This window comes from Nerophis lumbriciformis, linkage group LG09, assembly GCF_033978685.3.
Source record: "Nerophis lumbriciformis linkage group LG09, RoL_Nlum_v2.1, whole genome shotgun sequence".
NCBI lineage: Eukaryota > Metazoa > Chordata > Actinopteri > Syngnathiformes > Syngnathidae > Nerophis > Nerophis lumbriciformis.
The window spans coordinates 30,411,309-30,437,464 of NC_084556.2; the positions used below are offsets into that span (position 1 = coordinate 30,411,309).

The 26,156-nt window shown below is 40.4% G+C and overlaps 1 protein-coding gene across 1 annotated transcript in view; it reads right to left on the reverse strand.

Moving 5' to 3' along the window:
- Positions 1-374: 374 nt before the first annotated feature.
- Positions 375-26,156, reverse strand: part of flrt1a (fibronectin leucine rich transmembrane protein 1a) — a 181,279-nt gene continuing 155,497 nt past the window's right edge. The window contains exon 3 of the mRNA XM_061963362.2: positions 375-5,896. Within this exon, the coding sequence (XP_061819346.1) occupies positions 3,768-5,813 (2,046 nt within the window). The 5' untranslated portion in view covers positions 5,814-5,896 and the 3' untranslated portion in view covers positions 375-3,767. The remainder of the gene's footprint in view (positions 5,897-26,156) is intronic.

Consider the following 26,156-nt stretch of genomic DNA (forward strand, 5'->3'; position numbering starts at 1 on the left):
ACACCTACAGTATATATTTGTTTTCTCCTGTCCAGTCCTGGGACATGCCCACCCAGAAAAAGTTTAATGAAGTCGGGCTCATTCCTAATGGGGCAAACTTTCCCCATGACCATACTTGCCAACCATGAGACCTCCGATTTCGGGAGGTGGGGGGTGGGGGTGTGGTCAGGGGTGGGGCGGGGCGGGGTTGGGGGCGTGCTTAAGAGGGGAGGAGTATATTGACAGCTATAATTCACCAAGTCAAGTATTTCATACATACATATATATATATATATATACATCCTGAAAATATGGAAACAAAACTGTGTTTAGATAATTGATACTTCAAACTTGCATGAATAAATATTAAGGAATATAACATAACTTGGCTTCTGAGAGTTTCAAAATGTAATGAATAAAATGCTAAAGTTGTTGATAAACAAGCAATTATTTTAATAATTAAATATGGTCATTTTAAATGAATTATTATGATAATTTAAAATAAATTATTTCAAATGTGTTTATTTTAATGTATAAATTCTACGGCTGGATGTAATGAGTCAGGAAAAAATGCAAATAAAAATACAATTAAATTTAATGTTTTTAGCAAAATATAGTAAAAATGTATTTTTTTTATTTTTTTTTTTAATGAATAAATATATTTATTTTTAGGTAAGATAAACATAATACAATTTATCTCTAGTCTGGATGATTTAGTTCTTGTCACCCTGTTGTCCTCCCGTCATGAAAAAAGGCTGTCCTCACTTAGGTCCGTGGAGCTGGAGGGGGCGTGGCTTCCAGCTCCGGCTGAAAATCGGAAGATTTTCGGGAGAATATTTGTCCCGGGAGGTTTTCGGGAGAGGCGCTGAATTTCGGGAGTCTCTCGGAAAATTCGGGAGGGTTGGCAAGTATGCCCATGACGCCTTTTTTGGCTATGTGAAAATTGCAGATTAACATTTGTGAATGTCATTGAAATCCATTGAAAAAAGATAACACTTTAAATGTTAAAAAGCCGTATTCATCCAGACTGTGCAAAATGTGTGCAGTCGACTCGTCATGGTAATGTAGCATGCACGCTGCAACAGCTTCTTCCTGGCTGGATGTGAATAAAAATCTGCAGATTAAACTTTGTTTCTACCTTGATGTTGTGTTGATATTTGCACACGTATGTCTAATTTGAGTGATTCTCTTAAGATTAGAAACAAATCTAAAACAAATTCGAAGCAGTGCGCCCAGTTCTTGTTTTCTTATCTTATATCTATCTGATATATGTGGAAAGATATGTATCTTTTTACTCTGGGGAGAAAAACATCAAAATCACTGAAAGCGTAAAATGTATCTGACATTCATGCCTTTAATGGGTGTTTTTTTAATTGCATTTGCTGATGGACCAAAACGATTTCCTTCATCCAAATTAGGACATCTGAACCAGCGATCCCAATTTCTGCAATCAAGTTCTAAGGTTCCAGTGTTCCGCCTTTGTGTTGTCATAGTTGTCGCTGGTTTATTCCAGTATGTTTACGTTTACATCAAATACCTCCATGCAGTGTTTTCAATTCCAGATGTCATGTTGGGCTAAAGGAGAAGAATTAGGTGAAAGGACAGGTTGCAGTAATACCAAGTTTATAAAACCTTTATTGAATCCATCTGGTGATTGAATTATCGAGCAAATGTCACACAAATCTGAATTTCACATAGACATTGTACACAAAAATGTATGGCACCTTTTACCTTCTATTATTTCACAGGTAAATATTAATCTGTTTGATTCAAATGAGATTGTATTAAGGGTGGACATTCAACTAAAAGTGATGGTTTAAACTGTAGGGAAGGTTAAAAATTGTGATTTTGTAATATTTTTAAGGGGATAGTAGAATTAATGTTCTAAAATTATTGAGCAAAATAATGCTGCCTGTAAGAGTTCTGTAGATGATTTTAGACCGCAATTCTACTGTAGTTGACACTGAATCAACAGCACCCCTGCTGGTTGCAACTTAGGCACTACATTTTGCCTAAGTTGGGATTCATCCATCCAGCCATCCATTTTCTACCACTTGTCCCTTTCGGGGTGGCGGGGTTGCTGCAGCCTATCACAGCTGCACTCGGGCGGAAGGCGGAGTACACCCTGGACAAGTCCCTTGCAGGGCCAACACAGATTCAATCAACATAAATTCCGCACAACACTAAATCCATCATCGATTAGTATGCATGTTTATATGGAATTTGTATTATATCTGCAAGATAGTGATATCACAATACCAATTAAACAGAATTAGCCCATGATGGATTTTCTGGGTGCAATAATTCTGACATGTTGTCGGAGATGACTAAAACTTTTGGCAGACGAAACCGTCAAGGAAGCACAATTGGTTTACTCTTTGGAAGTAACACGACAGCAAACCACATTAAGCCCAAGGGGGAAAGTTGTGAATAACAAACACATCAATGCACGGTGACAATGCTATCAATTCTGCATGTTTGTCAGTGCACGGAGATGTAACTTTACCCTCTGTTGTGCCTCTCATTAGATTTACTCCTCTTCTCTGCTAAGTGCTAATACATTTTCAGTGCCGCTAGGTAATAAAAACGTTGGAAGTTGGAAGAGTGGAGGTCTTTTACCATCGCAAAAACAAACACCAATAAACCTCCCCTCATCGAATCAGTGTCACCTTATATTTAACGACCTCAGCAGTTCGTCACTACTGGACTTACCGACACTGTGGGCCTTATACCTCATTCTGTCTCATACAGCAGGCTTCAAATTAGTATTTTGCTCATTTTGTCAAAAAGTAATGGAAACACAGAACTAATTGTTGCCTTGAGTTTCACGGAGTCAAGAACACATAAACTTAGGGTAGAATTTGTTTTTAAAGAACATGTGTAGTATATAAATACCTGGATTTCTATTCGGAAAACACCATTCACTGATCAATATAAAGTTGTTTGTCATCAATAATGGCAAATATGAAAGTGAACAATTTTTAGCACAGACAAATAAAACATACACAAAAAACACTAATTAAATACATAAAAAGGGCTGTGCAGGATGATGTGAGATCTAATCACAGATAACAACAGCAAACCAGTCGGTGCCAAGTTTAATTATCGATACACTAGTGTTACATCCATCAGTGCAACACAAAAATAATGAACTAAGGTGAAAAATCTGAGGTATGACCAATGCTGAGCAGCCACAAAAAGATCTTCAATCTGCCAAGAAAACGGAATAAGGTAATAAGCTTACTTTAAGACAAGTGGTTCTTTTGTTTTTTGAATTCGAACAATTCACAGCTTTACAAGCCCTTTCCTCAGATAGCTGGTAGGGCACAACGATAAAATTGAGGCGTCTGAAACAGATTTCATACTGTAACTAATGAGAGGGAGAACCTAAAATGTCTTCACCAAAATGTCTTTATCCTTTTTGAGAAAAAAGAACTCCACTTGCGTCTTTCCACAGAGTATACATTCTTTGCTTACATGTTAGAGAGGGAGCAGAGAGTAAAACACACACAGGCCATTACTAAGGTGGTAAATAAACGGTCCGCTGTGTTTTGACACACACAATTAGGTGTCTACTTTTTCCTGACGTTAATTTTTTCAGTCCCCCCACAGTTTTAGGTCCAGATAATCACATACTGTACTTTCAGTGCAGAAAATCACAGGAATTATGGAATGGGAGACCAGAAGTCGAAGGCACAGAAGGGTGCTTCAGAAATGTCCATGCGAAGGGAAATTGTGCATCTATACAGTTTACCAATGATTCTGTGGTGAAGATCTGGTACAGTACATCATGTGTAACAGTAGTCTATATCTGGGATCCCCCCTTCTCTATAACCTCTGTTGGTGCTTTGCCTTGCATTTGAAATATGGTTGGCACCTTTGTACATGCCAGTGCCATTAGATGGGAATATGGTATGAATAATGTAATCCTCTTGTAGTGGTTTAGGTTGCATCGGCTGGCAAGCAGCCATTGGTGTCATCTGAAAGCCCGGTCCACGGATCTCTAGGATGGTATTGTCTTTCTTTGTCCCTGACTCTATGTAGTCATCATAATTCTTGCTTTTGCGGGAGGTGTTGCGAGTGTAATGGTCTCGGGAACACAAGTGCCCACTCTTATGTCCATACCAACAGATGATGGCAAATATAAGTGCTAATGATACAATTGCAGTGGCGCCACCAATAATCCCTGCCAAGGGCAGCACTGTCACATGCCGTGAATCACCAGCTTCCTCTTCCTCTAATGGGCTGGGATCAGAAGTTTCAGCTTTTGCACACACAAGAGCTTCGTCAGCGTCAGATTCTCCTGAAATCCCCCCTTTGCTCTCTGAGCTGGCTGGCATGGGCACCATACAGATGATGTAGCTAGAACGTGGTTGTAAAGAGGTAAGCAGATATTCTCGACGATCACCCCGGACCAGGGTCTCTGTGATTGAGCCCATGGTGTTCCCGGTACCCAGTCGGAGCCAACTGAGCCTGAAGGAAGAGGTTGGTTGTGCAACACTCCAGGTGACACGAACACTGCTGTGCGAGAGAGGTTTAACATTTAGAGCCAGACTCTTCCCCACACCACTGCTGCTAAGAGTGTAGTCTAAGCCGGAGTCAGGCAGTCCAAGACCAGGTCGCTTAGAGCGCAGAGTGAAGAGTGATCCTTGGGGAGGTGTGTTAGTGGTAGAACTATCCGATCCTCCAACACCTGCTCTGTCTTTAGTCCCAGCTGTTTTCACCAACTCACATTCCTCCATCTCATTTGTGAGGTCTTTCAAGGCCATGTCTCTTACCCTGTCTGGCCCACGGCAGGTGAGACCTCTAACAGTGATTGAGTTACCGCGGGTCTGTAACCAATCATACAACCAGCGCAGATTACAGCCACAGTGCCAAGGATTACCTCGTACCAGGAGCTGACCTAAATTATCCAGGTCTTTGAACAATCCTCGCGGCAGGGTGGTCAGGTTATTTCCAGAAAGGTCCAGCCTCTGCAGTCTGTGCATGCCATCCAAAGAACCTCGGGGCATGTGAATCAGAGCGTTCTCTTGCAGAGACAAACGCTGGAGGTGGGCACTGGGAAGGTTGACAGGCGGCGTCTGAAGGGCGTTACGAACTAAGGACAGCTCTGTCAAGTTGGAGAGACGTGAGAATGTGTCATCAGCAATGCGTTGATTTGCCAAGAGATTCCCGTCTAGGACAAGACATCTAAGTGAGGAGAGGCCACGGAAGGCATGTGTAGGGATAGTGGAGATTCGGTTGTCATCTAGACGGAGTTCTTCCAGAGAGGCGGGCAATCCTGAGGGGATACTGGACAGGTGGTTGCGGGAAAGGAAAAGTAGGCGCAACCGAGGATTGTCTGCAAAAGCCTGATCCTCAATGCTGACAGTGGAAATAGAATTGTCGTCCAAGTGGAGCTTTTCCAGCAGTGGCATTCTCGCAAGAGCACTACGTGGAATAGTGCGGATGTTATTGTCTTGTAAATGTAACTCACGGACCGATGGTGGCAAGTGCACTGGGAATTCATCGAGTTCATTATCATAAAGGTAGATGACGCGTACGGTAAGCTGGCGCTCCAAGGAAGTGGGAAGGCCCGGGTTGTTTATCTGGTTGTTTTGAAGATAGAGGACGGATGCGGAAGCAGGCAGTGAGGGGATAGAGCTCAGGCCACGATCATTACAGTAGATAAAGTCTTCATCACATCTACACACAGATGGACATATTGTGTCTATTTCTCCAATGTATCCTTGTATTGTGGCTGCAGTGAACTCCTGAGAGCCAACACACAGTGCCAAGGAAAGGAAAAGCAATCGGAGTCGGGCCCGCAAATTAGCAAAACGAGAAGATGCCATTGTGGTGACCTTGGATTTTTTCTTGATCTGATCTCTTCAAGCCTCAAATTGCTGCAGTGATGTGGACTCCTGTGACCTCGACCCTAAGAGACAAAGAGAAATTACAGTTAAATTAAACTCATCTATTGGGACATGTTATTCATTCCGTGGTTTTTGCAGTGTAATTTCAAGAGTTCTACATCACATTTGGATGCTTGCGCATCGTGTCAATTATTCATTCCAGGGGTCACAGACTCGCAGCCTGTGGGCCATTTGGCATTTCGGCTAATGGTTAAATATATTATGGAAATCTTCAATCTTGAATCCTACTTGAAAGAACACTAATTACGAGGGATAACAACTCACGATTCAATTACATTTCGTTGTTGGGGTGACGATTATCGATTAAAACTGATTCTCGTGATACATTATTTGGTAAAAAAATTATAATAAAGCCTTTTTTTTTTCAAAACTAAACGGTTTAGAGGTTAGAAAAGCTGCTTTGGGCTGCTATGTATGCATGCAGTGAGTGAGCGCTGGGATGACGTTAAAATTATTATTATTATTTTTTTTAAATCCATCCATTTTCTACCGTTTGTCCCTCTTGGTGTCACAGGGAGTGCTGCAGCCTGTCCCAGCTGCATTAGGACGGAAGGCGGGGTACACCCTGGACAAGTCGCCACCTCATCGCAGGGCCAACACAGATAGACAACATTCACACTCACATTCATTCACTGGGGCATTTTTGAAAATAAATTTAGAATTGTAATACGAATCCCCATTTGGATGTGATTTAATTTTTCTTCCAGCACCGCTACTAAATACAATAACTGTACAACCACAAAAATGACAGCACAACAAACACGCATTGGGCAGCACAAAGAGCCACTTCCGTTAAGCAAGTTAAAGAATCTCTGACCATCTCCTAGGGAACTCAGTAGTAGGGGTTGAACGACTTTAGAACTTTTAGTTAAGTTGACGTTGACTATTCACTGATGACGTCATTCATATTTTTCCCCATCATAAATAAAAGCATATGAGGAGGGTATGTTTTGCAACAAAGTGTATTTACTGGCAACATAGAGGCATGCACAGGAATCACACACAACTGCAGGAACATCAACAAAGCTTTACATTATCATTAAATTAACAACATAAACTTCATCCTGACCCTAAATTCCACTCTGTGTGTGTCTGTCACGGCCCACACAGATATGCTGCTACGCAACAGCTGCTTTGCAACAGCTGCTTTTCACTCGCAATGTGTAAACCTTCACCAGCTGTGCTGTCTGTCTTAACGTCTCATCTCCATGCTCTGAAGCTCTTTGAAGAAAATAGCAAAGTTTCTATTCTTAGCGAACGTCAGCAATAAGGTGCAGCAAATTTGGGTTGATTAGGGTCTAGCTTGACAGGTAGTACAGCCCCAGCTGGATGATTTTCAGAATAAAACGCTCTGCATTTTATAATATGTTAATTAGCAATGTTTATAGCACACAAATTAGGAAAAAGAAGATCAATTCAAGCGAGTCCAACACCTCTTCTCCTTCTTCAGTTGGATTTTCTGGCCGTTGATTTAATTAATCCTACATAAAATGTGTCTTGCGCAAAAGCGTGTCATTTCTGGAGGACATGTCAGCGTCATAACTCCAGTTATATTGCGTAGAGAGGGAGAGGGTCTAGCTGCGCTCAGAGCCATGTTTAAAGAGTGTATGGCCCACTAAATAAACAGGCGGCATGTTTGCTACCAAGGACGTGTGTGGCAGTGGCCGTAAGCATGCATTGCGATCGTTCTGGCGTAAGTTTTCCTGAAGAAAATAAATCAAAATGATACGTGTAAATATAGTTTATAGTTTAACAGACTGCAACTCATAAAATTACAATATGACATGCTTTTATTTCGTCAAAATATAATTTTGGAGACATATTTTATGCATTCTGCCATATAGATTTATGCAGTGTTTAATGACCAGCAGGCTGTCTAACACGCTCCCGACAGCGCAATAAACGTAAAAATACACACAGAACGACCAACAAACCGTATTACTCTCATTTTGCCAAAATTCTCATTAGCTTTGGACCAACAAATACGGAGAAATTGCGATTTTTGTGTAAAGTATGTGTGTAATCACTGCGCTATATGCAATATTAGATTTAGACTTAGACTTAGACTTCCTTTTTATTGTCATTCAAATTTGAACTTTACAGCACAGATAAGAACAACATTTCTCACGGCTCTTCACTTTTTCCACATTTTATGTTACACCCTTTCCATCTATTTTTTACAGCTAGTCCCTTTCAGGGTCGCGCATTATTCCAAATTTGAAATAATCCATTTTTGTCTTAAAATTTCAACACACAATACCACATAATGACAATGTGAAAAATGCTTTTTTTTTTTTTTTTTAAACAAACATTTTGCAAATGTATTAAAAATAAAATACTAAAACATCACATGTACACAGGTATTCAGAGCCTTTGTCGAATACTTTGTTGATGCACCTTTGATAGCAATTACAGCCTCAAGTCTTTTTGAATACGATGCTACATGCTTGGCACATCTATTCCTCTTTGCACCACCTCTCAAGCTTCATCATGTTGGATGGGAAGCATTAGTTTTCATTATACAGTAAAGCATGGTGGTGGCAGCATCATGCTGTGGGGATGTTTTTCAGCAGCAGGAACTGGGAGACTAGTTAAGATAAAGGGAAAGATTAATGCAGGGATGTACAGAGACATCCTGGATGAAAACCAATGCTTCCCATCTAACCTGATGGAGCTTAAAGGCCTACTGAAACCCACTACTACCGACCACGCAGTCTGATAGTTTATTTATCAATGACGAAATCTTGCCAATACGGCCGGGTTAGCTTACTAAAGTGCAATTTTAAATTTTGCGCGAAATATCCTGCTGAAAACGTCTTGGTATGATGACGCCTGTGCGTGACGTCACGGATTGTAGAGGACATTTTGGGACAGCATGGTGGCCAGCTATTAAGTCGTCTGTTTTCATAGCAAAATTCCACAGTATTCTGGACATCTGTGTTGGTGAATCTTTTGCAATTTGTTCAATGAACAATGGAGACAGCAAAGAAGAAAGCTGTAGGTGGGAAGCGATGTATTGCGGCAGGTGTTGTGCCGGATAACGCACCCCCGCCGTAGAATGCACTCCCTGATTGTTGTGCCGGATAACACAGCCGGTGTTTCATTGTTTACATTCCCGAAAGATGACAGTCAAGCTTTACCATTGGCCTGTGGAGAACTGGGACAACAGAGACTCTTACCAGGAGGACTTTAGTTGGATATGCAGACGCGGTACCGTGAGTACGCATGCAGCTGCGGCTTCCAAACATTTGATCGCTTGCCCGTACGTGCGTGCCGCTATGTGCATGTCACCTACGTAACTTTGGGGACTTTGGGGAAATATATGTGCTGTATGAACTTTGGGGAGGTGACCGGTACTTTGGGCTGTGGGATTGGATGGATGTGTTGTGCAGGTGTTTGAGTTGTATTGGCAGGTTATATGGACGGGAGGGGGGAGGTGTTTGTTATGCGGTATTAATTTGTGGCATATTAAATATAAGCCTGGTTGTGTTGTGGCTAATAGAGTATATGTATGTCTTGTGTTTATTTACTGTTTTAGTCATTCCCAGCTGAATATCAGGTCCCACACGCCTCTCACAGCATCTTCCCTATCTGAATCGCTCCCACTGCCCTCTAGTCCTTCACTCTCACTTTCCTCATCCACAAATCTTTCATCCTCGCTCAAATTAATGGGGAAATCGTCGCTTTCTCGGTCCGAATCGCTCTCGCTGCTGGTGGCCATGATTGTAAACAATGTGCAGATGTGAGGCGCTCCACAACCTGTGACGTCACGCTACTCGTCTGCTACTTCCGGTACAGGCAAGGCTTTTTTATCAGCGACCAAAAGTTGCGAACTTTATCGTCGATGTTATCTACTAAATCCTTTCAGCAAAAATATGGCAATATCGCGAAATGATCAAGTATGACACATAGAATGGACCTGCTATCCCCGTTTAAATAAGAAAATCGCATTTCAGTAGGCCTTTAAGAGGTGCTGCAAAGAGGAATGGGCAAAATTGTCTAAAGATAGGTGTGCCAAGCTTGTAGCATCGTATTCAAAAAGAATTGAGGCTGTAATTACTTCAAAAGATGCATCAACAAAGTATTGAACAAAGGCTATGAATACTTATGTACATGTGATAGGGACAAGCGGTAGAAAATGGATGGGCATTCACATTGTCATAATGGGGTGTGTACATTTTTGAGGACAAACATGAATGTATTCAATATTGGAATAAGGCTGTAACATATCAAAATGTGGAAAAAGTGAAGCGGTGTGAATACTTTCCCGATGCACTGTATAATATTAATTTCCTTTTTTTGTACTTGATTTTTTTCCATGTACAATCCATAATTAATTGACTATTGATTTGTTTGTAGGTTTGTAATCACAAAAATCCATAAAACATATAAATATGTCAACTGTGTATTGACATGCATGTTTACACGGAAAAAAAATACCTCAATAAAAAAAGATGTCGAATAAGGAAGTGCAGTGTGCGCATAGCTCCAGATGTGGTCAGCTTAAAGTTAGTAGCAAACATGGCGCCCTGTAGTCATGTGAGTGCTTGTTGACTAATCATTTAGGACAGACCTGGGCAAACTATGGGTTGTACTTGTATAGCGCTTTTCTACCTTCAAGGTACTCAAAGCGCTTTGACACTACTTCCACATTTACCCATTCACACACACATTCACACACTGATGGAGGGAGCTGCCATGCAAGGCGCTAACCAGCACCCATCAGGAGCAAGGGTGAAGTGTCTTGCTCAGGACACAACGGACATGACGAGGTTGGTACTAGGTGGGGATTGAACCGGGGACCCTCGGGTTGCGCACGGCCACTCTTTCACTGCGCCACGCCGTCCCTAAGGCCCGAGGGCCACATGCGGCCCGTTAAACTTTTCAATCTGGCCCGCCAGACATTCCCAAATAATTATTTTAGATGTTTTAAGATGGAAAGTGTAGCTGCCATTATGACGTGCAGTAATGTGTTATAATGACCATAAGTCTTAAACTATACTAAGTATTTCAATGGTTGGAATCTGTGCTTTTGCATGATATACTAGTTACTATGGTAATCTAACTAGTTACTATGGTAATCTAACTTGTTACTATGGTCATCTAATTAGATACAATAGTCATCTAATTAGTTACTATGGTCATCTAATTGGTTACTATGGTAATCTAATTAGATACAATGGTCATCTAATTAGTTACTATGGTAATGTAAGTCACAGCAGCTCAGACCAAGCAGTGTGGGTGGAGAGTGTTTCCACAGAGTGTTTCCAGAGCCTGAACTGTGGGTGTCAGGGACAGACGTGAAAGGAGATTTTTACAACAAAGTTCTGCAATAAAAGTGATATTATATCAAATTGTAGGTGGGGTTTTTTTACTCTTCGCGTTCATATTTCGCCGTGTTTGTTGCATTTTTGTTATGTTTCGCTGGATTGTAAATAATGTAGATCGAGAAGGGGTGTGAGAAGTAAAAGAGGACGTTCATATGTTGTCAATATTCAGTGTTTTAACGTTCATAGTTAATATTGTAAATCCCACATTATTGTCATGTACTTTCTGGGTGTCTCATTCAGTAGAAAATGTAAAATTCCATCCCGCTTTTTTAAGGCGGTCTGTCATAACGTTTTTAGCTATCAATCAGACAACATTGTGAGGTTTTGTATTAGTGTTAGGACCCAAACACACATACTGTACAGCACATGTTCACAGCCTATGTGTGTGTGTGTGTGTGTGTGAGCGCGCGCATATTTATATATATATATATATATATATATATATATATATATATATATATATATATATATATATATATATATATATATATAATATATATACATAGATAGATAGACACACCGGCCCCCAGACACATTTTATTCTCAAAATTTTGCCCCAGAGTGAAAATAAATGCCCAGGCCTGATTTAGGAGATGGTCTGAAACCAAGTTGGCCACTCTGGCCGCGTTGGGCTAACTACACACAGCTGTGTGGCAGGAACAACGAGCAGGCAGAAACTGGTGTTACAAACACAACACATTGATGCACTCTGTGGAGCCTCAGGGTGGTTACTCCTCCCACGTCAGTGCAAAAGTAAAGACTGTACAGCCAAAATCACATCATCAGCTACTAGTCAAAGTCATTCAAAAAAACAAAACAAACTCTTAAGTGGCTCTTAAGGTCGACTATTTGACGAGTCTGTCCAACCCCTACTCAGTACTGGCAAAATAAATACAAAAAAATACATAACATTTTACAATTATAATGAGTTAAAGGTAGTAGTTACCAAATGTAAATCTGAGGTGAATACTTTGTGCCGACTCCAGCTGCCCCCAGGAAAATTAATGATGAGACCTCTGATTTATACACTGCAAAAAGTCAATGTTCAAAAACAAGAAAAATAAAATAAAAATTAGGGGTGTTTTATTTCAACTAAGCAAAATTATCTGCCAATAGAACAAGAAAATTTGGCTTGTCAAGACTTTCCAAAACAAATAAAATTAGCTAACTTCAATGAACCCAAAAATACCTTAAAATAAGTATATTCTCACTAATAACTGTGACGACCGGGGAGCATGGTGATGCGGGGCTCGTTCTCCCAGGAATGCAGACGGGCATCAGACACAGCGTACAGGTAGGAAAAATGATTTATTAAGAATTAAATCAAAAGGGAACAAACAAAAACGTGCTCATAGCACTTAAGGCAAAAAACTAAATGGGCTAGCGTGGGAGCTAGCAAGTAACAAGAGCAGGAAACAAAATTCGTCATCTGTTGTACGAAAACAAACTAGGAAGCAAGACAGATTGACAGGGAAGGCAGGCTTAAATAATAATGTCAGTGATGACTAACAGGTGCGCGGCAGGTGAAAACAATAAGCAGCCATGGCAACAAACTCAGGTGTACAAACAGGCACTCAAGGAGTCCAAAACTAACAAAAAACACAAGTGCCTCGAAAACGTAAACAAAAATATGATCCGGGCAGCGGATCATAACAAATAACAACTGTACTAGTATATGAGTACATATGTTCTATTGTTTCATTGAAAATAAAACAGAAAAGTCCATTTGGCTGTCATCTGTTTTAAGTCATGATTTTTTTTTTCATGCTTAAAATAAGAAATTATTACTTTAAAAAAGTAGTTTTATACTTGTGAGTGTTGATGACACAGCTTTGCAACAGTTGATATTCTAGTTCCAAGCATGTTTTACTCAATATACGTCATAAAATCTCAGCAACAAGCTGTAATATCTTACTGAGATCATTTAGGACCAAAACCCTTAAAACAAGTGTTTGTAAAACACTAACATAAAATCTGCTTAGTGAGAAGAATAATCTTATCAGACAGAAAATAAGCAAATATCACCCTTATTTGAGATATTTAATCTTACTTAGATTTCAGTTTTTGCAGTGTACAAAAGTAAACAAACTACACAGTGAACAATCCTTTCACAGAAGTCTTATAAATGGTGCTTGGCTGTCAGCCATGCTTTGTCTGCCAATTCACAATGCCAGTTACTACTTTTTACCTATATAATGTTTTGGATCAATCTTTTCTTGCAGTAATTGACCCTTGCAGTAGTCATTAGCCAGTGTCATTCAAGGCAAATATTTAGTCCCCCTAAATCTGTTTTGGCTTTCTCAGCATGCGGCACCACTGCTCACGCACCCTAGTATCACTTTGCCATGTTGTATCATACTGAATTAGTGTCTGAGCTGTGTTTGTTTGGCTTTTGCTGCCACTACTTTCCCTGACAATGGCTCTCCATGTGCGCAAATAGCAAGACGTGTTACCAGAACTAAGTCAGACCTCTTACTGCAAAAGGCCTTTTTGACTTCAGTGGTCTTGACTTTGCTTTGGTTCCCACAGAGTGAACGTTGAATCTTCAGACAAGCAACCCTTGATTTGAAAAATTCAGTTCTACATTGAGAATTACACAATGTTCATAGATATGAAGACTTAAGAATACGCTAAAATATTTATGAAATCCTGAGAGGCTCCATGAAAGTTGCTAGCAGATGGCACCATTAGCCAGACAGCGCTGAAGGCATTTTTCATTATCTAGAGGGAAGACAATGTGCAATAGTTTATTTCCATCATGCAGGTGAGCCACGGGCTAAAGAACAATCTACATGACGAAGTTGAGTCAAATTGAAAAAGTACTGTATAATTCCACGTTGATATTCTGTGTAGCGCGGCTTGTGGAAACATTTGTAATTAAAATAATGTACCGGTAATAGAGACACATCTGGGTCATTAGGATTTTGCAACCTCACTGTTAGGTTAGGTGGTTGTTTATTGAGTATGTCATAGTCAGCTTCACATCATACATGTCGTACATAATATACAATGTCTCCAGTGAACAATCGTGTGTTCAATGGCAATATTATTTCACAAAAAAGAAAAGAAAATCCATCCATCCATCCATCTTCTTCCGCTTATCCGAGGTCGGGTCGCGGGGGCAGCAGCCTAAGCAGGGAAGCCCAGACTTCCCTCTCCCCAGCCACTTCGTCCAGCTCCTCCCGGGGGATCCCGAGGCGTTCCCAGGCCAGCCGGGAGAGATAGTCTTCCCAGCGTGTCCTGGGTCTTCCCCGTGGCCTCCTACCGGTCGGACATGCCCTAAACACCTCCTTAGGGAGGCGCTCGGGTGGCATCCTGACCAGATGCCCGAACCACCTCATCTGGCTCCTCTCAATGTGGAGGAGCAGCGGCTTTACTTTGAGCTCCCCCCGAATGACAGAGCTTCTCACCCTATCTCTAAGGGAGAGCCCCGCCACCCGGCGGAGGAAACTCATTTCGGCCGCTTGTACCTGTGATCTTGTCCTTTCGGTCATAACCCAAACCTCATGACCATAGGTGAGGATGGGAACGTAGATCGACCGGTAAATTGAGAGCTTTGCCTTCCGGCTCAGCTCCTTCTTCACCACAACGGATCGATACAGCGTCCGCATTACTGAAGACGCCGCACCGATCCGCCTGTCGATCTCACGATCCACTCTTCCCTCACTCGTGAACAAGACTCCGAGGTACTTGAACTCCTCCACTTGGGGCAAGATCTCCTCCCCAACCCGGAGATGGCACTCCACCCTTTTCCGGGCGAGAACCATGGACTCGGACTTGGAGGTGCTGATTCTAATCCCAGTCGCTTCACACTCAGCTGCGAACCGATCCAGTGAGAGCTGAAGATCCTGGCCAGATGAAGCCATCAGGACCAAATCATCTGCAAAAAGCAGAGACCTAATCCTGCAGCCACCAAACCGGATCCCCTCAACGCCTTGACTGCGCCTAGAAATTCTGTCCATAAAAGTTATGAACAGAATCGGTGACAAAGGGCAGCCTTGGCGGAGTCCAACCCTCACCGGAAACGTGTCCGACTTACTGCCGGCAATGCGAACCAAGCTCTGACACTGATCATACAGGGAGCGGACCGCCACAATCAGACAGTCCGAAACCCCATACTCTCTGAGCACTCCCCACAGGACTTCCCGAGGGACACGGTCGAATGCCTTCTCCAAGTCCACAAAGCACATGTAGACTGGTTGGGCAAACTCCCATGCACCCTCAAGGACCCTGCCGAGAGTATAGAGCTGGTCCACAGTTCCACGACCAGGACGAAAACCACACTGTTCCTCCTGAATCCGAGGTTCGACTATCCGGCGTAGCCTCCTCTCCAGTACACCTGAATAGACCTTACCGGGAAGGCTGAGGAGTGTGATCCCACGATAGTTAGAACACACCCTCCGGTTCCCCTTTTTAAAGAGAGGAACCACCACCCCGGTCTGCCAATCCAGAGGTACTGCCCCCGATGTCCACGCGATGCTGCAGAGTCTTGTCAACCAAGACAGCCCTACAGCATCCAGAGCCTTAAGGAACTCCGGGCGGATCTCATCCACCCCCGGGGCCTTGCCACCGAGGAGCTTTTTAACTACCTCAGCAACCTCAGCCCCAGAAATAGGAGAGCCCACCACAGATTCCCCAGGCACTGCTTCCTCATAGGAAGACGTGTTGGTGGGATTGAGGAGGTCTTCGAAGTATTCCCTCCACTGATCCACAACTTCCGCAGTCGAGGTCAGCAGAACACCATCCGCACCATACACGGTGTTGGTAGTGCCTTCCTGAGGCGGCGGATGGTGGTCCAGAATCGCTTCGAAGCCGTCCGGAAGTCGTTTTCCATGGCTTCCCCGAACTCCTCCCATGTCCGAGTTTTTGCCTCCGCGACCGCTGAAGCCGCACACCGCTTGGCCTGTCGGTACCTGTCCGCTGCCTCAGGAGTCCCATGAGCCAAAAGAACCCGATAGGACTCCTTCTTCAGCTTGACGGCATCCCTCACCGCTGGTGTCCACCAACGGGTTCTAGGATTACCGCCACGACAGGCACCAACTACCTTGCGGCCACAGCTCCAATCAGCCGCCTCGACAATAGAGGTGCGGAACATGGTCCACTCGGACTCAATGTCCAGCACCTCCCTCGTGACATGTTCAAAGTTCTTCCGGAGGTGGGAATTGAAACTCTCTCTGACAGGAGACTCTGCCAGACGCTCCCAGCAAACCCTCACAATGCGTTTGGGCCTGCCAGGTCTGTGCGGCATCCTCCCCCACCATCGCAGCCAACTCACCACCAGGTGGTGATCGGTAGAAAGCTCCGCCCCTCTCTTCACCCGAGTGTCCAAAACATGAGGCCGCAAATCCGATGACACAACTACAAAGTCGATCATAGAACTGCGGCCTAGGGTGTCCTGGTGCCAAGTGCACATATGGACACCCTTATGCTTGAACATGGTGTTCGTTATGGACAATCCGTGACGGGCACAAAAGTCCAATAACAAAACACCACTTGGGTTCAGATCCGGGCGGCCATTCTTCCCAATCACGCCTCTCCAGGTTTCACTGTCGTTGCCAATATGAGCGTTGAAGTCCCCCAGTAGAACGAGGGAATCACCCGGGGGAGCACTCTCAAGTACTCCCTCGAGTGAATCCAAAAAGGGTGGGTACTCTGAGCTGCTGTTTGGCGTGTAAGCGCAAACAACAGTCAGGACCCGTCCCCCCACCCGAAGGCGGAGGGAAGCTACCCTCTCGTCCACCGGGTTGAACTCCAACATGCAGGCTCTGAGCCGGGGGGCAACAAGAATTGCCACCCCAGCCCGTCGCCTCTCACTGCTGGCAACGCCAGAGTGGAAGAGAGTCCAGCCCTTCTCGAGAGAACTGGTTCCAGAGCCCTTGCTGTGCGTCGAGGTGAGTCCGACTATATCCAACCGGAACTTCTCTACCTCGCGCACTAGCTCAGGCTCCTTCCCCCCCAGCGAGGTGACGTTCCACGTCCCAAGAGCTAGCTTATTAATAAAATAAAATAAAAAAGGTAATGGGAAGAAGTATAAACTTTTTGAATCCCCCCCTTTTTTTACATACCGTATTTTTTGGACTATAAGTCGCTCCGGAGTATAAGTCGCACCGGCCGAAAATGCACAATAAAGAAGGAAAAAAACATATATACGTCACACTGGAGTATAAGTCGCATTTTTGGGGGAAATTGATTTGATAAAATCCAACACCAAGAATAGACATTTAAAAGGCAATTTAAAAAAAATAAAGAATAGTGAACAACAGGCTGAATAAGTGTACGTTATATGAGGCATAAATAACCAACTGAGAACGTGCCTGGTATGTTAACGTAACATATTATGGTAAGAGTCATTCAAATAACTATAACATATAGAACATGCTATACGTTTACCAAACAATCTGTCACTCCCGATCGCTAAATCCCATGAAATCTTCCTCCCCGGTGTCGCCTCTGGTATGTCCTTTCTTTCTGCTGCTCGATTGCCGTTCTCTGCTGCATATTTCACTACGTCCAGCTTGTAATCTGCAGTATATGATTTCCTTTTCGGTGCCATTTTAGTTCAGCCTAAGTTACCGCCAATGTTGATGTGATCCATTTTAATAGCTACGGCAGTAACATACTGCTGACCCGTCTCCGCTCAAGATGGTTTCCTGCTGGCCCCACTTTGGACTGGACTCTTACTATTATGTTGGATCCACTATGAACTGGACTCTCACAATATTATGTCAGACCCACTCGACATCCATTGCATTCGGTCTCCCCGAGACGGGGGCGGGGGTTACCCACATATGCGGTCCTCTCCAAGGTTTCTCATAGTCATTCACATCGACGTCCCACTGGGGTGAGTTTTTCCTTGCCCTTATGTGGGCTCTGTACCGAGGATGTCGTGGCTTGTGCAGCCCTTTGAGACACTTGTGATTTAGGGCTATATAAATAAACATTGATTGATTGATTGACATACAGCATATAGCAGTTAGCATCTCATGACCCACAATGCACTTCTGTCATGACCCTCCCCCGCCAAATTCTTATTGGTTGACGTGTGAGTGACGATTGCTGCCATTTGCTTCGTCTCTTACGTGAATGAGATAAATAATATTATTTGATATTTTACGGTAATGTGTTAATAATTTCACACATAAGTCGCTCCGGAGTATATGTCGCACCCACGGCCAAACTATGAAAAAAACTGCAATTTATACTCCGAAAAATACGGTAGTTACTTTAACTAATATCCAGTTTCCTCTGAACCACATTTTATCACATTCATCTGGATTCACATAACTTCATTTGCCCAGAACAATATGCTTACAATTCTCAATATATCATCATAAGAAAGTCATATAAGTCATTCATACTCACATTCAAAATAAGCCTAGACCTCACTATACCGAACCAAAATATTAGATTTGTACAATTTTTTAAAATGCTCAATTATTGAACAGTGTTTGAGTTCATCACTCAGGCTGTTCCATATTTTCACCCCACAGACTGAGACACAAAAACTTTTCCTTGTGCTAAAGTGCTAAAGCGTGTTTATATTTTGCCGTTCCTCATAGGTTATACCCCACATCCCTTTCTGTGAATAAACTTTGGATATTTGCAGGCAATTGATAACTTATTGCTTTAAACATAATAAGCTCTGTCAAATATTCTACTAAATCAGGAAATTTTCACAGTTTTGCCCTTAAAAATAAGCTATTTGAGTGTTTAAGTGCCCGTTTTTGCAAGATTGTTAAGGGATGTGTGTTGCTTTTATAATTATTTCCACAAACTTCTGCACAGTAACTTAAATAAGGATAAATGAGTGAATAGTACAATTGCTAGAGGGTTTTTCCATCTAGCTCTTGTTGTGCTTTTGCCAGCACTCCAATGCTTTGTGATCATTTCAAATTAATGTATTTAATATGTACTTTCCAATTTAATTTTTCATCAATTATTACACCGAGAAATTTACTTTGCTCAACTCGCTCAATCTTAATCCCTTCAATCATCATTTTTATTTGTGTATTTATCTTCTTACTTCCAAATAGTATTATATTTGTTTTACTTAAATTTAGAGACAACTTGTTTTTTTGAACCATGTTTGCATTTTCATCATTTCTAAAGTGATTGTATCAATAAGTCTATTCGAGGTACTATCAAAAAAAAAAAAAAAAAAAAAGTATCTTCTGCAAATAAGACACATTACACAGATCATTAATACATAAAATAAAAAACTTTGGACCCAAAACTGATCTGTGCGGAACACCATATGAAATATGAACACATGAAGAGCAACTGTCATTTAACTTAAAAAATTGTCACCTGTTTGTCAAATACGTTTCCACCCACTTGTAAGCCACTCCCCTGATTCCATACCGTTCTAATTTGTTTAATATAATTGTATGATTAATAGTGTCAAATGCTTTTTTTTAAATCAATTAATACTCCTATTGCAAAACATTTTTGGTCTAAAGAATTGGTAATTTCCTCAATTGTGTCAATTACTGCTAGTGAAGTTGATCTTTTAACTCAAAATCCATACTGGCATTCAGAAAGTAATTTGTGTTTCTTTAAGAAGTTTTCAAATTGATTATTAAACAGCTTTTCTAATATTTTTGAAAATCGAGGCAGTATTGAAACAGGCCTATAATTTGTGAAGAAATGTCTGTTGCCAGTTTTATATAAAGGAATGACCTTTTCCATTTTCATTTCTGTGGGGAATGTACCAGTTTGGAATGATAAATTGAATATGTAAGTTAATGGTATTGCAATTTCATGTTTAACACTTTTTATTAATGTGATACCCAACCCTTGATAATCAGTGGAGGTTTTCTTTTTACATTCCTGCACAACATTTATGATCTCCAGTTCATCGACTGGTTTTAAAAACATTGTATTTAAATATATTTTTATACTTTATACTTTCATCAGTAATTTTAGAGTCAGGGACTTTACTTGCAAGCTCCGTTCCTATGTTAGCAAAAAAAAAAAAAATCATTGAATTTATGGGCAGCAGCATTCATGTCATCATTTTCTATAAAAACAACTTTGGGTAATTAATTTGCCGAGCATCCTTTTTAATAATGCTATTCAGAATGTTCCATACTTCCTTTGTATTGTTTTTGTTGTTTTCCAGCAATTCTTTATAATACTCATTCTTAGCCGTTCCTAGAATATTGGTCAATTTATTTTTATACATTTTATATACTTTTTCTGCTTCTTCTGTTCTTTCCCCTAAGAACTATCTGTATAATGTATCCTTCCTTTTACAGGACTTGCCCAGTCCCCTTGTTATCCAAGGACATTCTTTTGATTTTATTTTGCTCTTACATGGGATTAGAGGGCAAAACTCATCATATAGTAACACAAACGATTTCAAAAATTAATTATATGCACTGTTTGTATCTGAATTACAAAATAGATCTGCCCAGTTTTGACTATAGAGAGCGTTTTTAAACGCAATCAGCTTTTCCTCCGTTTTAATTCGGCTATATGTAATTTGCTTGACTGAAGGTATATTTTTATATTTCTTGGGATAAACTGTAAGAACTGGTAAATGATCTGAAATATCAGTGACCAGTATTCCACTTTGAATGTGGTTATTTACATCATTAGAATTTTTTTTATCATTTAACATCGCACTATGTGACGTAATTCTAGTTGGTCTGGTGATTTGGGGAAATAAACCCATGCTATACTTTGTATTTATGAAGTCTTCAGTTGATTTGGGATTTCCTGACTTCAGCAGATCTACAGGTATATTGTAGTCCCCACAGATGAACATATTTTTGTGTCTTTTCAGAGAAGGTTTCCTCCATCCAGTTTGTAAGAATAGACCCTGGCGTTCGATATAAACTACTTACTATTAAATGTTTCTGTTTTTCTGTAATAACCTCAATTGTTATACACTTCAATACATCATCAATAACTGCTGTCAAGTTATCCATCATTTTGAATTTCAATGAATTGTCCACAAATAGTGCTACTCCTCCTCCTACCTTATTTTGTCTATTTACCCACATAAATTCATAGCCTTCTAATGAAAATTTCAACTCTCTATCTTTATTAATCCATGTTTCTGTTAAGGCAATTATATTAAATGGTTGTTTGAATTGCTGTAAGTAATCCTTAATATTATTAAAGTTTGCATTTAAACTTCTACAGTTAAAGTGCACAATCGATAAGCTGTCATTACAATTGAAAGTCAGCATAAATTGCTCATCTGAGTAATAGTTACATTCTTTGTTAATAGACGAAAATAAGTTATTGTCCGGGTCTATTTCATAGTCCCTTTCATGCATATTGTGCTCAAGTCAAACAGTTTGCAGACAATGAAGGCTGTTTCAATAGTTATTATACAGTATATGCACAATAACATTTCAAGTGTTAATCCAATCATGTTTTTCTTTGTTATAGCAGATTCTTTTTTTAAACAAATCTCTTATATTTGCTTGCATTACAATTGATATAAATAGTGTCTAAGACATGCTCATGTGCCACAGCATTGTAAAAATGCTTATAAAAATACAAGGTGTATACATGATCCCATACACCAGTTTCATATAGGTGCAAAATATCCAGTAAAAACAGTACATGAACACAATTGTTGTCTATATACAAGGGCCGCCCCTTCCCATGCCAAGATCACACTCGGTGCATAGGGCCCCACATTATTAAATAACAGGGTGCTTCATAAAAAATGTTATGTCAAACATGTTCCTAGCTCCTTCCTGCTCTGTTTATAACAAGAACATAATGGAATTCTTTTTACCAAATATTCTCAATGTCCCCAATAAAACACAGCATTAGTGTTGGGCTCAGTCATATTTGTATAAAATCCTGGCCGTGGACAAGTCAGGAATATATATGCAAATTCTAAATGTGTTATTTTGCACAAAACAAATATTGAACAATGCATTTCCCATTAATATGCTTTAGTACAGAATGTACATTCAAGTTTGATTAAAAATTTACAAACCCCGTTTCCATATGAGTTGGGAAATTGTGTTAGATGTAAATATAATCAGAATACAATGATTTGCAAATCATTTTCAACCCATATTCAGTTGAATATGCTACAAAGACAACATATTTGATGTTTAAACTGATTAACTTTTTTTTTTGCAAATAATCATTAACTTTAGAATTTGATGCCAGCAACACGTGACAAAGAAGTTGGGAAAGGTGGCAATAAATACTGATAAAGTTGATGAATGCTCATCAAACACTTATTTGGAACATCCCACAGGTGAACAGGCAAATTGGGAACAGGTGGGTGCCATGATTGGGTATAAAAGTAGATTCCATGAAATGCTCAGTCGTTCACAAACAAGGATGGGGCGAGGGTCACCACTTTGTCAACAAATGCGTGAGCAAATTGTTGAACAGTTTAAGAAAAACCTTTCTCAACCAGCTATTGCAAGGAATTTAGGGATTTCACCATCTACGGTTCGTAATATCATCAAAGGGTTCAGAGAATTTGGAGAAATCACTGCACGTAAGCAGCTAAGCCCGTGACCTTCGATCCCTCAGGCTGTACTGCATCAACAAGCGACATCAGTGTGTAAAGGATATCACCACATGGGCTCATCAGTCCATCTTAGATGAGCTCGGGTCCAGCGAAGCCGGCAGAGTTTCTGGGTGTTGTTAATAAATGGATTTCGCTTTGCATAGTAGAGTTTTAACTTGCACTTACAGATGTAGCGACAAACTGTAGTTACTGACAGTGGTTTTCTGAAGTGTTCCTGAGCCCATGTGGTGATGTCCTTTACACACTGATGTCACTTTTTGATGCAGTACCACCTGAGGGATCGAAGGTCCGTAATATCATCGCTTGATTTCTCCAGATTCTCTGAACCTTTTGATGATATTACAGACCGTAGATGGTGAAATTCCTAAATTCCTTGCAATAGCTCGTTGAAAAAGGTTGTTCTTAAACTATTGGACAATTTACTCACGCATTTGTTCACAAAGTGGTGACCCTCGCCCCATCCTTGTTTGTGAACGACTGAGCATTTCATAGAAGCTGCTTTCATACCCAATCATGGCACCCACCTGTTCCCAATTAGCCTGTTCACCTGTGGGATGTTCCAAATAAGTGTTTGATGAGCATTCCTCAACTTTCTCAGTCTTTTTTGTCACTTGTGCCAGCTTTTTGGAACATGTTGCAGGTATCAAATTCCAAATAAGCTCATATTTGCAAAAAATAACAACGTTTTCCAGTTTGAACGTTAAGTATCTAGTTTTTGCAGTCTATTCAATTGAATATAGGTTGAAAAGGATTTGCAAATCATTGTATTTTGTTTTTATTTACGATTTACACAACGTGCCAACTTCACTGGTTTTGGGGTACATATATACATATAGATATAAAATATATACATACACATTTATACACACATACACACATATATATAGATACACACACACACACACACACTAATATATATGCATATATATACATATATACACAAATATATATGTATATACACATTACATATACACACACATACACACACACACACACACACACACACACACACACACACACACACACACACACACACACACACACACACACACACACACACACACACACGCATATATACACGTTCATAATAAATAAAGGCACAATTTGAGCTGACAACATCAGAAGCCAATGCAGCTGTTCATCAGTCCAAAAATGTTTTATTTAATTTTCTTTCACTTCTAACAGACTATAGAAGTACACACCTGCGTCATCTTGTGTGGAGAAGTGCTTTCACCACTACTTGACATGAGGATAAAGGTGCAGGCTGCACATATCAAATGACCTCAGTCTGTATAATAATGACAAGTGTAATGGTGTACTTCTCTTGACTCTGCATAACAATATGTTATGCATATACGGAACATTGTGTGAGTGAGATATGTCAAAAGAATATGCAATGTCAGTGCCGCGATACCACGGCAATGACAACATAAGTGCTTCAGATCATCAGTGGCCATTACTCAAACCTTTATGGCCCACACAGCATCAGACACATTCAGGTTGTAGTATTGATTTTCTAACAAATACGAGAGATCTGACTGAGCCAGCCAGCGCTCATGCAGATTAAAGTATCCTCAAGGGTATATACAACCCTTGGAAACAAAATATGGAATGACCAGACTTGGAGGATGTTCATTCAGTTGTTCAATTTTGTAGGAAAAAAGCAGTTAACAGACATGACACATAATTATTTTAATTTCAAATGACAACTGTAAAAAATGGTAAAACAAATATAAATCAACGGTGGTAGTCTAACCGTTTAATTTTTAGATCAAGCACATTGAAAATTATAGAATCATTATAGAATCACCCTGTAATTTTTTATTTCCTGCATCAGATTAAACCTGTTAATTCCTTCTCAGTAGGCACGGTAAAAAATTATATTTTTGTTTACTTGTCTACCATATCAAAATCAATGTCCTCATAAATTTTTGACCTATTCAAGGCTTCAATAACCCAACCTCAAATATTCCAATCCGCAACATTTTTTTAAACATAACAATTGCATATTTTGCATTTTCCCACAAATAATAATAAAAAACGTTATATCAATAGATATATCAGAAGTTTTTAAAGGATTTCAAGTATTGAAAGTAAAGAAAAAAAAAACATTTATAGCTGACTTACAGCACTTTTATAAGTCCTAAGAGTACGTGTGTATAGTCAATCTTAAAGGGGAACTGCACTTTTTTGGGAATTTTACCCATCATTCACAATCATTATGAGGGACATGAAAATGGATGTTACTTTTTATTCTATTGCATTGTAATTATTAAACAAATGCGACCATATGTCCACTTACATTTGAGCCTCTGGGAGCCGCTCTATTGCGCCTATAAAGCCCCTAAGAAAATATCCAAACACCTCCATTAGGATTTTATATACATGATGTAAGTATATATGTAATGTAGTAACGGGCACATTTATATAACATTTAATATTTATGTATTTTGATCATTTTTAGCATACGCAACGCATTATTTTCAAAAACGCATCACGACGTTCGCTTCTGTTTTTTAACAACATCGCTGATTACTACTCACTGCAGATTTCATGAGAGCCACAAACATAATAAAAAAACATCACTTACTGTGCAAAGTCTGCTGTCATTAGGTTGCTGACAGCTAGGATGTTCATATATTTACGTTTAGATGAAAAATTATTCACAATCCTTGCGAAGAAACGCGGGAGGGAGGATATGACATGCATTTTGGTGCCATTCTCGCCTGTTCCGGGTCCTAAATCGCTGTCTAAGTGTACCAACTGTCAACGTGTACGTCCCTCCCACTTTTTCTGGCCAGGTGAGATGCATGATTTATGATCTACAATAAACTTCCAGGGAGCAAGGAAGCGAGGAATCACCTCGCCAGTTGATCACGTCGAAATTGTACACAAGCTTGTGATCACAATGCCGCTATAAATAGTTTGTCTGCGTCAGCGCTTATAATAACAATATCACCAATACTTGGTTAATATTCAAGTCCCCAAATGTAAATGGAATATTGTTGGCGGTTTTTGAATGGTTATTTTTTGGATTTTATGGGCCAATTGGCTTTCATTTAGTTAGAATGCATTTTTTTTTTTTTTTTAATCCATCATTTGTCATGGTTTTCATAATGATTGTGATTGATAGGCAAAATTCCCCAAAAAGTGCAGTTCCCCTTCAAGGTTGCACAAGGGTTTAAATTAATTTGTATTTGATGTTCAGCTGTTTTTGAATCCCTGGAGACAGACACCTAAAAGTAGGTCCAGAATGGAGGTTCATCCATGTTGTTTTTGTACACTAAAACTTGGAACTGAAGGGACATGTATGACCCCCGAGAAACAGCATGTCTTGACGCCATCCTAAATAAGTGTCCCATGAATAAACATTGCAAAATATCACTTCTCTTTGGGAATTTGTCACAGCTTTGAAAG